General features: G+C 41.9%; 1 protein-coding gene across 3 annotated transcripts in view; it reads right to left on the minus strand.

Annotated features, from left to right (window-relative positions):
• The window catches only part of HHAT (hedgehog acyltransferase), a 333978-nt gene extending 320557 nt beyond the window's left edge, over positions 1–13421 (minus strand). For 2 of the 3 annotated variants that reach the window (XM_084624183.1, XM_084624184.1), the window contains exons 1-3: positions 13356–13421; positions 9193–9339; positions 3360–3427 (exon numbers count right to left, since the gene is read on the minus strand). In XM_084624183.1, coding sequence (XP_084480309.1) covers positions 3360–3427; positions 9193–9283 — 159 coding nt within the window. In that variant the 5' untranslated portion in view covers positions 9284–9339; positions 13356–13421. Of the gene's footprint in view, positions 1–3359; positions 3428–9192; positions 9340–12848; positions 13267–13355 lie in introns of those variants that run through there. The other variant, XM_084624182.1, reaches the window with a different exon arrangement.
• Positions 13422–14068: the final 647 nt, after the last annotated feature.

Consider the following 14068-nt stretch of genomic DNA (forward strand, 5'->3'; position numbering starts at 1 on the left):
TGAATATGGCAGCTCATTTGTTAAGCAGGGCATCTGGCTGGGAGCACATGACACCAGTGCTCTGGGGTCTGCTAGCTGCCTATTGGTCTCCAGGTGTAGTTCAAGGTGTTGGCCTTCACCTATAGAGCTCTAAATGGCCTGGAACCAGTCCACATGAGGGATTACCTCTCTCCCTGTGCCATACTGGCCTAGCTATGGTCAGCAGGGACACTCAAGCTGGATCCACCTCATTATTAAAGAGAAGGAGCTGCTTGTCAAGACTGTGGATCTTGCTCCCCATTTGAAACAAAGCAGTCTGGAGTTGAAACCTTCTAGGCACAATTTGCAAAAACCATTTGTTTGACAGGTTCTGGGGGAAGGCTGAGAACATGTTCATGGCAGGGGAAAAGGAGGTGTAAGGGGCTCTTCTGTTCCTTTAATTTATGGGCTGGCTAAATTAATCTGATACCTGTGTACAAGTATGTCATGATGCTGGGTGCTCAGCACTGTGTTACTCTAAGTATTATGACACCTGCAGCTTTTGTCTGAGCATTTACTGTCATTTAAATCTGAAGAAATAATAAAGCACTCCTTGCAGAAGGTGAGCATGAGGCCTATGGACCACGTAAGCCCTTGGCACAGAGTGATTTCACCCAAAGGCAATATTAACTTGACTCTATCAATCTTTGAGAGCAGTGTATTAAATATGAAGTGCGGACAAGAGTATGAGGACCACTATGCAATGAGGGTGTGGCCACGAATAGGTCAGGCCCAACCTTTAGGATCTGCATTTTTTAAAGAGGGGTGAAAAGCCCTAATATTAACAGAAATGTTTTCAGATTTTTAAATACTTTGTTCCTAGCTGGTAATTCAGGCAGCCTCCTCATGTCATGGCACAATGGCTCATTGGCTTAGCAGCAGTCCCTGTGGCTGTCACACAGACATGAAGCTCCTATTATTTTCATGTGACTTTGTTCCTACTGTTAACAAGGAAAATGCTAATTTATGTTCAGCAATATCCCTACCTACATGCCAAACCATGTTACATGATGAAATGTGTTAAAAAAACTAAATTAGTCAGTTAATCTAAAAAAAATTGTTACAAGTAGCTTGAATTACTACATCAGCACCTGAATGCCCCAGTCTATTACTGTGGCTTTACGTTCACATATTCCTATTGTCAAAGATGATTCTCTCTCCCATTACTGGGTGAAATTTCTGCACAAACAACAGAGAAAACTAACTATGGCCCCAATCCCACAAAGATTTATGCACATGCTTAACGTTCTGCTTTTCGAATTGCTCCCATTGACTTCAATGGAATTGGTCATAGGACACAAAATAAACCAAGTGTCTTAAGTTTTGCAAGATTGGGGTCTGAGGCCTCAATCTTGCAAACAGCTCTATGTGTATACACCCACGTGCCTGCACAAAGCCTCTCTGAACCCAACAAGGCTCCATGCAGGCACTGGGGTTTGCTCATGTACAACAGACTGCAGGTTCAGGGCCCACCTGACTAAGAGATGAAGGATGGTCCAGTGGTTAAGGTACTAGCCAACAAGTTGAGAGACCTGGGGTCAGGTCTCTGATCTATCACAGACTTCTTGTGTGACTTTGGGCAAGTCACTTAGCTTCACTTGGTCTCAGTGCTCCATCTGTAAAATGGCGATAACACTTCTCTACCACACAGGGGCGTTGTGAGGATAAATACATTTCAGCTTGTTAGGTGCTCAGATACTACGGTTATGGGGGCCATATAAGAGCCTAAGATAGACAGAACAATGTAAACAATGAGGAAAAATACACATTTTTTTCTTTTCTCTGTCTCAGCTAAAATAATATTTGGCTTTACTTGTAATAGCAGTAGAAAATTTTCAAAAAGAAGTGTGATTTTTAAATTAACAGTGTTTCTTTAAACATTTATGCTGCAAAAATTATTACCCAGCAAGCTAGACTGAAAACCAGTGTAGGGTGACCCAGATGCTCAAATATAAATTCAGTAAATTCATTAACAGAATTATACGATGGGGCTGCCTGCAATCACGAGGGACTGGACTTAATGTCCCTTCCAGTCCCACATCCTAAGAAAAGCCATTATGCAAACAATCAAATGACAAAGCAAAAGGAAAAGCGCAGCTGGGGGTGCACAGGGAGGCCAATGCTTTTTAGAATAAACATTGACACCAGAGATTAAGTGATTCTGCTGCTAATACGTACCAAAGGACAGCAATCAAGAGAAAAACTATAATACGAATTTCTAGATCATGTCACATCGCATCAGGTAAGCCATTTTTCCTCTTGAGGGATGGAAAAACTCAGGAGATCAAATTAATTTTTTTTTACACTATTGATTGAGCTTGCAATTCTAAATCAGTATCCAGGACTGGCAAATATCTCCTTTTGCAAATGTTTTATGTATTCCATGCCTGCCACTGAAAATGAAATTGGAGAGGCAGGGCATGGAGAGGAAAGTGTGCTAGTAAAGGACCAATTTTAACTTATTTATTTTGATTAAAAGCATTGGGCCAGAATTCCTTCCCTCCCACTGTGAAACCTGTGGGAAGAGCTGAAGGGAAGGAATCCTCCTGTCACATTGGAGGATGCACATTTCTATGTATTTTTACGGGTAGAAAAGATGCTTTACATCATTTTAGAGTTTTTTTAATATAGTGTATTTATACTTATTAGTTTCTCTCCCTCTGAGTTCTGTGTTCTTGGACTCAAAGTATTAAAGGTACCTGGCTTTACAGAGGGAGGGAGGCAAATAATAAGCTCTATAAAAATCTGAGTTACTCTTTAAAACACCTCTAAAATAATACTCAGCTGAGGAAAGGGAACACATCTTACAACACACAGTAATTCACAGAATATAGCAATCCAGTGATCAGCAACTTTTGGCACGCAGCCCACCAGGGTAAGCCCCCTGACAGGCCGGACCAGTGTGTTTACCTGCCGTGTCCGCAGGTTCAGCCGATCACAGCTCCCACTGGCCGCGGTTCGCCACTTCAGGCCAATGGGAGCTGCAGGAAGCGGCACAGGCCGAGGGATGTGCTGGCCACCGCTTCCAGCAGTCCCCATTGGCCTGGAGTGGCAAACTGCGGCCAGTGGGAGCTGCAATTGGCCAAACCTGCAGACACGGCAGGTAAACAAACCGGCCCAGCTTGCCATGGGGCTTACCCTGGTGGGCCGTGTGCCAAAGGTTGCCGATCCCTGTAGTAATCTGTGGCAAGTGTTCTGCCTAGGAGCAGAACATTCTTTAATACAGTAATCATAAAAGTTGGTCACAATCCACTTGAAGAAGACTTCCACTGAATTGCTAGGGATATGAACTTACACGAAGCTTACAAACGAAAATGATCAGTAATATTCATTGACCTTACCTTTTTAAGTCCCCAAAACAGAGCATCTTTTTCCAGTTCAAATTCTCTTTCAAGTTCCTCTTCATATTCTGCCAAGAATAATACCCCCATTAATAACAGCTCACCAACAAAAATAAAGAGTGAATGGGCCTGCAGTGCTCGTTTTTAAACAGTATGAAATTCTTTGTATCTACCTGAAAAACATACACACAGCAAGTGGGAATAGAGGTTCTTTATGCAGGAAGAAATCAAGAAGGTTAAGGAGGGCAGAATCCACCCCCAATCTTTAGGTCTGAACAAAATTGTCACTACTGTAGTCCCTGGTCTTTGATCCTTGCACACCCCCAATTTCTGGCTGACGTATGCATACAATCATGGACCACTGATGCTATCTCTGTCCCAACCCTGCATTTGATCCATGCAGGGCTGGCAGGCAGAGTAACCCAACTCCACCATACATTCAGCATGCTGTGAATTTCCATGTACTGACTGCAGCCACCCAATCCTCACACAGCGGAGCACACTGTTCTGCTGAGTTGGAAGTCTTCCACAGCCTTTCATCCTTAATGCATGTTTCATTCTATTTCTAAAGAAAACAAAGCATGAAAACACATTGGTTCATGGTCTGTTTCAGTGCAGACAATCACTTCCATGACCAAAATCTAAGCACCAGTGTGATACTATGCTGACCAGTGTAGAAAAAGATGAGAGTAGGCAGGGGAAGGATTTTTTGTCTTATATAAACAAACTATCACCACAATTGATTATTTAAGATTAAATACATATACATACACACACACATACACATATCCCTCCCTAAACACTATTTAAAGTATGAACTATTCAGTCATTGGTCACAAATACCATCAGAGACCTTGTTTAAAAAAAAAAAAAAAAAAAAAGGTGGAGGGACATATATTCTGCAAAAAGCAGATATAACACATGAAATATCTAGCAGGTTCAGTTGAACTATTCCCACAAGTGCATCCCAATCAAACTAACTGTCCTCAAAGCCCACTTCAGATTCTGGCTGGTGAGAGGCTGCCTCAGAAATTCAAGTGTTTAAATATGCTTAGTTGAGAAAAAGCTTGAAGTGAAAGGCTAAATCCCTGATGAATCACACCTCTGCTTTTCTGTGAAACTTCAATATCTGTCTAAAGTTCAAGTTTCTGCCTCTGACTTTGTGACACACAAGATAAATTGGGGTGTGAGGGGGAGATGTAGTCTTTTCTTATCTAGGAAAATTTCCCTCTTAACTCTATGTATCAGGGGGGTAGCCATGTTAGTCTGTATCTACAAAAACAACCAGGACTTCGGTGGCATCTTAAAGACTAACAGATATTTGAACATAAGCTTTTGTGGGTAAAAACCTCACTTCTTCAGGTGCAACTCTAAGGCCCTCCTAATCCAGTACTACTGGGTACAGAACACCTATGAAGATACTTTCACAGGTTGTACTGGAATGGGAGCAAGCTTCTGCAGAAGCAACATTGGAAATGTGCTGTTCCAGAGGTATACACAAAACCTGTCTTCCTATAACGATAATGCTTAGTATTTAGACAGCACTTTATACGTTCAAAGCACTGCATAGTCATTAAGGTCTTAATTAATCAGTTCTTGCAACAACCCCCTTATTTACAAATAGGAAGACAGACAGAAAAGTGACAGAACCTCAAAGCTACAGACCAAGTAAGTGAAAGAAGCAGGATTAGAAGCCACTCTAGTGAAACACATCAGCTTCCATTTGTTAAATCAATTTAATTAACTGATGAGACCTACAGTGTTGACAGCATTCTCTTCAAACAGCTTCCCTATGATCTTCAGTGGTTTCTATTTCACCTTTTAATTACATCATATTCTGACTCCTAGAGAAACCATGACGGAATAGATTATCTTTTTCCAAAACTGCAATTATGGTCAAAAGTTACACTGCCCACTACTTGGCCATTAACTGTGCACACAGCTGGCCTGTGTAACTGTGTGATCTTCTCATTGCTATCCTCCTTCTGCCCCCTATAGTTTGTTGCATCTACTTGTTGCATCTTGTCTTAATTTATACCCTGATCCTGCCAACTGCTCCAAGCAGGTGAACTCTTGTGCCTTTACAGAGCCTCTAGCCAATAAAGCTTTGTGTGCAGGCAGGGGTCCACTCACACAGAACAGCTTGCAGGGCAAGGGCATTAGACCGTGAGTTGTTCAGAGCAGGGATCTCATCTTCCTGTGTGTTTCACAATCGGGTGCTGATGCTGATTGGGGCTCTGGGTGCTACCATAATAGAAATAATAAATTAGAATAATAATTAAACAGAAAGTAAAGATTAATTGGTACCATAGCAATTCACAAAGCAAGTCCTGGTCTACCTGAAGTTAATAAAGAGGCAACAAAAACACTCAACATAATGTTAGCAAACGAGAGAAAACAGCATGGTTTTATTTTAACCTCCAAGACCAGAAAAGCTGTCCATGGGGCACATTCTGAACGCAATAGCAAAGGATTTAATTAAGTCTTGGCTAGTTTTCACTATCTTCCCATACAAAAGATTTTGGTGCTAGGAATTATCATCAAAAATGAAATTCTAATGCTATGATATAGGTTGGGTTTATTTTACTAATTATAAAATGTAAAGCATACACTGGTCTTCATTTCCAGTTTTTTTAAGCCTGTTTGATATCTCCCTCTAGTGGGAAAAATAAGACACGAGACTTTTATATGACACTGCAATAAAAATAACGATGATCTTGTAAGCCTTTTCAGAGAATATCATGAAGAATCAGTTTTTTTAAAGTGCTTCACTTTACCATCTTGACCTACCAATTACCATCAGCTAGATCCTGCACACTCTTACACACAAGCTTCACCTTACTCATGTGAGTAGTCCCACTGATATCAGTGGAACTACTCTGATGAACAACATTAAGCACAGGAGTAAATTCACAAGATTGAGGCCTTACTTAGCATAAAATGCATGACTAATTAAAATGCAGTATCATTCAAGATTTATTTCTCTATAGCTATTTCCTCTAACCAGGAGTTACTTTTTAACCATTTAACTGTAAATTTGTTTACATTAAAATACCCAAAATATAGGAGCCAAATCATATTTATTATTTCTAAATGTTAAAACTGTACCTATCACTTGTCTCTGAGTGCACATACAACTCTAGATAATAGAAAGGCAACATAAAGATAGCTAAAAAATAAATTTCCCTCATAATATATGAGAGTATAAGTACATCTTTCTCAAGTGCTCATATAAAAGCTTTCATGGGCAGACACTGAAAGTTAACAGAAGACATTAATTACTGGGTTCACTGTCGTCTGCTGAAAAAACTCACTCACCCTTCCCAAGGTATTTAAACCTTAAGGATTCTTTAGTTTCACTAACATAAAGAAGCAGAAGCAGGAGTAAGGAAACTGACCATCCACTCTCCTATCTACCAGGGAGGTTGGGGCTCCAGGAGTTTTTATATTAAAATCCTTCTTGTTCTAGTTTCATGAAGTGGTTTTCAAAACTGATTAGAGAAGAAAAATGACTAAAAATGAGACCACTGCTCATTACGGTCAGTTGGTGATTTCCCCTGCACACAACAGAATTTAAAGCATTATTCCGCTCTCACATAAAATAGTTTCAATTTTAAATTGAAAAAAACAAGCATACCAATGAACAAAAAGAAATCACACACCTCATGCATCAAGGAGTTGATGAAGCAAATGGATAACAGGGTTTCCTAAATACAAAAATCCCTGTGAAAAAACAGTAATAGCAGCAATATTGCAACCTGTCAAATCTATTTCGTTAGTTCCAGCAATTCATAGAGAAACCTCAGCTCACTCTTCCTGCAACTGGATACATTGTGGAAGACTTGAAAAATGTTTCCTTGTTCAGAAGCAAGTAGGTGAGTACAGCTGTGAATGAGTATTATTCCAAGGGTAGAGCATGTCAGATGACACATTCCTGAACGTCAAACCCAGCAAGACCAATAACAAACTTATGTGCAATGGAACATATTTATGCCAGTTCAAACTGCGAGTCCCACAAAGTCCATTGAATTTTTGCAGCAGCTCAGTTAACGATAATAGTAAAGGAAGCAGGTGGTTTAACATCGGCCACTATGACCTTTAAATGCCTTCCTTATCCCTTTCACAGGTCAGAGGTCATCTGAGGAGCTTTTGCCTTCAACCAGTCTCTCCTGGAGCTGAGGACTGGAGGTCTCTCTGGTTTGCCACCAATTGTACTATGCTCTCACCTTTTAAGTGCCTCTCTCATCTTTCAGCGTTATGGCAGGGTGGAGCTGACTGAGCTACCACTAGCTTGTTAGCCTTGATTTGCTCAGAATGTGATTTGTATACCCCCATCACAATGGGAAATAGGGACAGTTGAGTTTGCAGGAACAACAGTGAATGAAGAATTAATTATAGACAAAAGGCCTCAATCTGCAAAGACAACGATCCTGCAAAGACTTAAGTACACGGTCAATTTTACACACTATGAGTAGTCCCACTGACTTCAGTTGAACTATTCCAATGGAACGACTCACAATGTGCAAAGTTAAGCACATTCTTAAATGTTTTCCTGGACTGGGGTACAGACAGGAATGTATGAAAGACATTGGCATTGATTTTACAATACAATGTGCAAAATTTCAGGCTAATAGTAAAGATATAAGGAGGGAGATGACAATGAAACTACAGAAGAAATAGAAGCATTCCTGAAATATTCTATTCTGGCATTTTGAGAGGGAGAAAATCCTGCAGCTGCAGTATTTATTGTATTGTAGGAAAAAAAGGATCATTAAAAAGTCCTACACAAAAGTTGTTTCAGGCTATTATATACAGCAACATTTGTGGCATGTGTCCAGCGTTACATGATTGATGTCTCTCAACTCCAGCACAGAAGCTGTTATAGCAATTCCTTTTAGTCTACCTAACTCACAGATCTATATGGGCTAGCTGTCAATTACGTACTCCTTCCCAGGCATGGAACAGTTTGCCCCTCAGGTATGAAGCACTGACAGGAGAACACCGTTAATCTGAGGGATTACTCTAAAAGCAGGACATTTTATGAGAGAAAAATATAATCCCCTTTCCTCTCTAATTCTGCCATTTTTGAATTAGATTGGGCAACTCTCACTAGGGAGCATTTACTCACATGACCTCAACAGGCTTCCGATCAGGTCCAATGAGCACAAGTGTTTACAAAACTGAGGACTGAGTGACTTGCCCAAAGCCACAGGAATAAAGTGTCAGAGAGTAGAACTCAAAAGCTCCTGGATTTTAGTCCTGCGCCCAGACCATTCCTGACTCTCCAATTTTAATATGGGTCCTGATCTTGCAAACACTTGTGCATGTGCTAAGCTTTAAGCACATTTACAGACCCATTGATTTTAACGAGACTACTCACAGGCTTAAAGTTAAACACTTGTGTAAGTATGCAGAAGATCAGGGCCTTATGTCTCAGATGAAATACACTACAAAATTATAAAGAAAAAACATATTTATTCCCACACATAGACTATTTATAATTTAATCTATTAAATATATATATTAATGGCAAATGTCAAGATACCCCTTTCCAACTGTCCTCCAAATACCATAAACACCAGCTCTGAATAAGCTTTGACAAAAGACTCCTTGCACAGCTTGCCCCTCCTGCTATTTATTTGTATACTGTTGGTTCTCAGCTAGAGAGAGAATATAGGTACCTTCCGTTCAAAAGTCTCAGACGGAAACGCTGCTGGAGCCTGCCTGGAAAATAAACTAATGCATTAAATAAAGCTAGCCAATAACTGATTTGCATGAACCTCAAAGGCAAGAAGCAATACAAAAAAATGAAACGGCAACCTTACAGACTTACCTCTGGAGACTTTGTATACCTCACAGAAGGAATAAAAGTGGAAGCCCAATGAAAGAAACAGGTAAAGAAACATTTCCCATAGTGGCAGCATTACTACTTGCAACGTAAGTTTCTCTGGTCTCCAAATGATGTCCTTGTTGTTAACTTCTAGAAAACAGTAAGCAAAATTATACAAGTAGCTCAGTATGGTGTGTATTTAATAGCAACAACCAGGGACATAATGCAACAAAGACATATATATTTTTGGTGACCAAGTGACATATTCTGCAGTTTTCTGAATCCTTGCGTTGTTTTATATTCAGTGTGAGAAAATGGCAGAGCACACCCACCAACCCAAAATGTCAGTTTGGAAATCCTTTCTTCTGATCAAGTCCTCACTCACATGCTACATGTTGGGAGTGGATGAGCCTTTCCAGAGCAACTATTCTTGGGCTTCAAGCTGAAACTTACAAAGCCTCTCAGTGTTCTGGCCACTTGCTTTCAAAGTAACAACATAACTAACAAAGTTTATTTTTAATGCTCTAATTTTTAAGTTTATTTTTAATTTTATTTTTTTTTTTTTTTGCTTTTCAAAAGGATTAATGTGGGAAGTAACTATCAGTCAGTGCCTTTCTATACAAAACAGGCCAATGTATGGTATTTTGACGTACAACATAAAAAATAAAATCTTACTTTCAATTCAATCAAATACAGGAATCCATCAACTAAATTCCATACCAAAAGTATGCCATATAAAACAAGAACAGATTTGAGTGATAAGGGTAATCATGATACTTTTAGGACCCTGAAGTTTAAAAAAATCCATACATACATAGGAAGACCTATGCCATGATCGGGGCTTCACCCACACACATGATCTTGCAGGATCAGGGGGTTCCGAATTCCTTAAGAGAGAGCATATGTTCACTATTAAATACTCCCAGCACAAAGCTTTAAAATGTATTGTATAGTAACAGCACTTCAAAACAGCTCTATGTAAAATCAGATCATAGCACAGTGCCCTGCTGTATAATGGGTATATTGTTTCTACTACATTCTGAGGTGGAATTTAATAAGGGGCATTTTCTCTTTTCAAGGGCCAAATAGAATAAACGCATATCTAACATCTGTGTTGCAACAGCCTTCAGACAGAATAATAAGGTTTTTGCACTGTGGATGCTGAACCTACCTTTTATTGTATCCCACCTATATTTATCGATTACATAGTTAGCGGTACCTTTTTCAAACTTTTTGATGTTTCAAAATTCAGAATAGTTTTCATGCTGCTAAGGCACACTCAGCTGAAAACACTGGACTATCATAAATCCAGTCTGATATACTGTGATCTGAAGTACCTATAAAATAATTATCAATCCCTCTTGGGATTATTTTGGGTACAGTTCTCTTACTGTTTTCTGAGCTAAGACTGCTACATTTGACATTTTTTTATTTTAAATATTTCTTAAAGTCATAAAGTCTCATTCTATTCTCTAAAGAAGCGCTCAAACTTTTTCATCTTCCTCCCAACTGCTTGATTCTCAGAGTGTTTCATTCTGTAGACACCAAGAAAAACACTGCAGGCCTGCGACTCTTAGACATTGGAGGGCTGAAGGCTTAATCCAAAGCTCACTGAAGTCAATGGCAATATTCTAATTGATGTTAAACCTAGTCCTGAAAGAGAACCTCATTCAGATTACTACAACTGATCGTTTGAAGAATCACTTTAACTCAATATTTAGATCAATTGCTTTTTGAAGTTCTTCCAGAGCAAATCCCAACAGATCAGACTACTCAAATCAATGCCCAGTTTGTTGTTCACACCCCCTTTGTAATGATGCTTTTTAGTAAACCCTTGCTGAAACAGTATGTGTAGTCTTCTCAGTATTGAGTGAGAGTCCTAGGCTTCAGTAAGCTTATGCAAGAAAATCCAGTATGGACTGAAGGTCATTCTCAGCGTGCATGAAGATAACACAATCATCAGCACACGGAAGACCAGTAATGGACGCCCTGAAGACTTTAAAGAGCTGCCCATCCATTCTGTATTGAATGTCAACTCCACTGGGGAGGTGATCTTTAACAAGGACCAAAATGACTGATAACTGGATGGAAAACTGGGCCGGGGCCATAACATATCCTTGCTTAACCCCAGTTTTGATGATGAAAGGTTCCGTCTCAAGGCCATTACAGAAAACCATGGCAGTCATCTGATCATGGAGAAGCTTTAGAACCTTAATAAATTTTGGAGGGCAACCAAATCTGGTTAGTACCTTCCACAGGGCTTTGCAATTGACATAGTCAGTGGCCTTTGTCAAATCGATGAAAAGCCATGTACAGGTCCTGATTTTGCTCCCGAGACTTTTCCTGGATTCAGCAGGCAGTGTTGTATCGATTGTCCCATGGGATGGTCTAAAACCACACTGAGATTCCAGCAATATTTTCTCAGCAAGGGGAAGTAATTGGTTTAAGAGGATACGGACAAGAATTTCCCCCACTGTATGCAAGGCAATGCCTCATTAGTTTCCACACTCTAATTTATCTCCTTTCTTAACGATTGTAACAGCATTAGCCTCTCTCAAGTCTTCTGGAATCTTCTCATTATAACAGATATGAAGAAAAAGTTTGTGGAGCTTCCCTACCAGTTCTTCACCTCCAAACTTGTAGACTTCAGCTGGTATGCCATCTGGCTCTGCTGCCTTGTTGTGCTTAGTTTGCATAATGGTGCGTGTTCAAATGGAAGGAGCATTTTGAGTTACTCCTAAACTGTGAGTCAACTGTCTCTGATGCCACTATCGAATCTATACCTCAACAACATGAAACAGAATCTCTTGCTGACCCCCTGATCCTCAAAGAACACTAGCCGTTCAAATCAGGCACATGATAAGCCTTTGCAGGACTGGGGCCTTAATTTGTTACAACTTTAAAAGCTATTCTCTTTTGGTTTAAAACAAAACTCTGGATACAAAGAAGGGCTAACACAAGCAAAAAGTAAGTTGCGAAGACTCCACAAACTTTTGGTAAATAATCTGAAGACCAAGCATGATTCACTGCAGAACGCCTCAAATAATTTTGAATAATGAATAAATCTGAGAAATTTTCAGTCTGTTCAAAAACAATTTGAGAGGGAGGCAAAATTCATTACAATTTTACTTTGTGAATTATTTGTTCAACTTGATTTATAGCACCTTGAATGATCAATCAATGAATTAATTGCTTTGAATTCAGTGTTTAGCAGCAACAGACTCCCAGCAATACTTTTTGAAAGCAGAGTCCATACAGGACCTGATCCAAAGCCCACTGAAATCAACGGAATGACCCCGTTCACTTCCATGAGCTCTAGATCAGCACCTTGGTTCATCGGCTATGTTCCAAAGGCAAAAATAGAGAAATAAAAATTCCATTACCCTGGTGAGGAGCAAAGTGGAAAATCCCAAATCAACACAGATCTTACAGTCAAAGGATCTGCATGAATCAGGGATAAAAGTCGTACCAGGCACAATGAGTTTAGCAGTAGTCAGAGAGGAAGATGAACTCCACCAGAGGAAGGAACAACAGTTTAATGTTTCAAGCTTTTCCCCAAAATGTATCTGCAGAGATTCCCCTTCTGTCGGGCACTGCAGCACCTAGGTGCACTCAACTAGATAAAGCCAACCCTATTCATTGGCGCTATTGCTTTGTACCTGTGCACAACTAGCAAATCTCGCTCTTTGGAGACTCATGCAGCTCCCTCTTGTGATTAACATTAAAGCAGTTTCCTAAAGGCCTTCCTCCTGCTACTTATGGGATCCCGCCCTTCGGCTCTGTGTATTTCAGTGGGGCAATGTAGGAAATCCCCCTCCTCCTCATTGTCTCTCTCCCTCTCCAGAGGGACAGTTTGAGAGCAGGGGCCGCAGCTCTTGCCCAGGCAACACTGGGGGAACCATTCACGGGGGGGCAAAGGTGCAGGCTGCGATCCTCTTCTGGATCCAGCCCCCCACTGCCCTTTCCAGGCACTGACGCGTCCCCCGGGCTCGCCCCGCAATGCGCTCCCCGGCTGGGACACGCCTTATCCGCTGCCCACCCGCCTCGAGGGGCCGCGGAGCTGCAGCCACCCCTGCCCGAGCGGCTCCGCGCCTGGCAAGCCCGCCCCCCGCCACCTCCTTCCCCCCGGCCCGGCGGCGGCGGGGCGGAACAAAGGCGGCACCGACCTTAGAAAGCCCGCGCTCCCCGGCTCCCTGCACGGAGCCAGCCACGCCCCCGCGCTTCCGGCCGGGGCCAGCGCCGCCCTCCCTGGCCCGATCCCGCCCCCGGGGCAGGCGCTCCGCCTCCGGCTCCCGGCGGGCCCGCCCGCGCTGTGGGGCGGTGTGACTGGAGCGGGTCGCCCAGGGCCTGAATGCCAAGTGCGTGTAATTGATGCCCAGAGAAGGCGGGGGGCGGGAGGAGTCCGCTCCTCCGCCCCTCGCCAAGCCAGGCCAGGCCAGGCCAGTCCTGTCCTTCCTCCGGGCAGCGCTAGCAAAAGGACCAGGAGCGCCTCCCTCTCCTGGGCGGCCCAGGCCACCATGTCCCCTGTGTTCAGCCCGGGCGGGCACCGTGGCCCCTCCGCCACGCGCTGGAAGCCCCAGCCAGGCCCCAAACAACCCCCTCGGCTTTTTAAAAAAATAATAGAGGTTGGGTTCTTTTTCTTGACCCTCTGGGTTTTGGAGCCTTCAGGGGGCACGTTTCCAAGCTTTTCCTTGCAGCCGTGAGGTCTAGAAAGCTTTTCCATAAATGAGAGCCAACAGGCAAGTGGCTGCTGAGGCACATGAGTCCTGGAGCTGGAGATTTAAGAAAACAACAAATATCACAAGACTTGCAAAAAAAGGAGCTGATAATAGTGGGGCTTGACTAGCATTGCTTTCTTTGTCTCTGGCTCTAGATAGAG

This window comes from Lepidochelys olivacea (genome assembly GCF_965140295.1).
Source record: "Lepidochelys olivacea isolate rLepOli2 genome assembly, chromosome: 3".
Lineage (NCBI taxonomy): Eukaryota > Metazoa > Chordata > Testudines > Cheloniidae > Lepidochelys > Lepidochelys olivacea.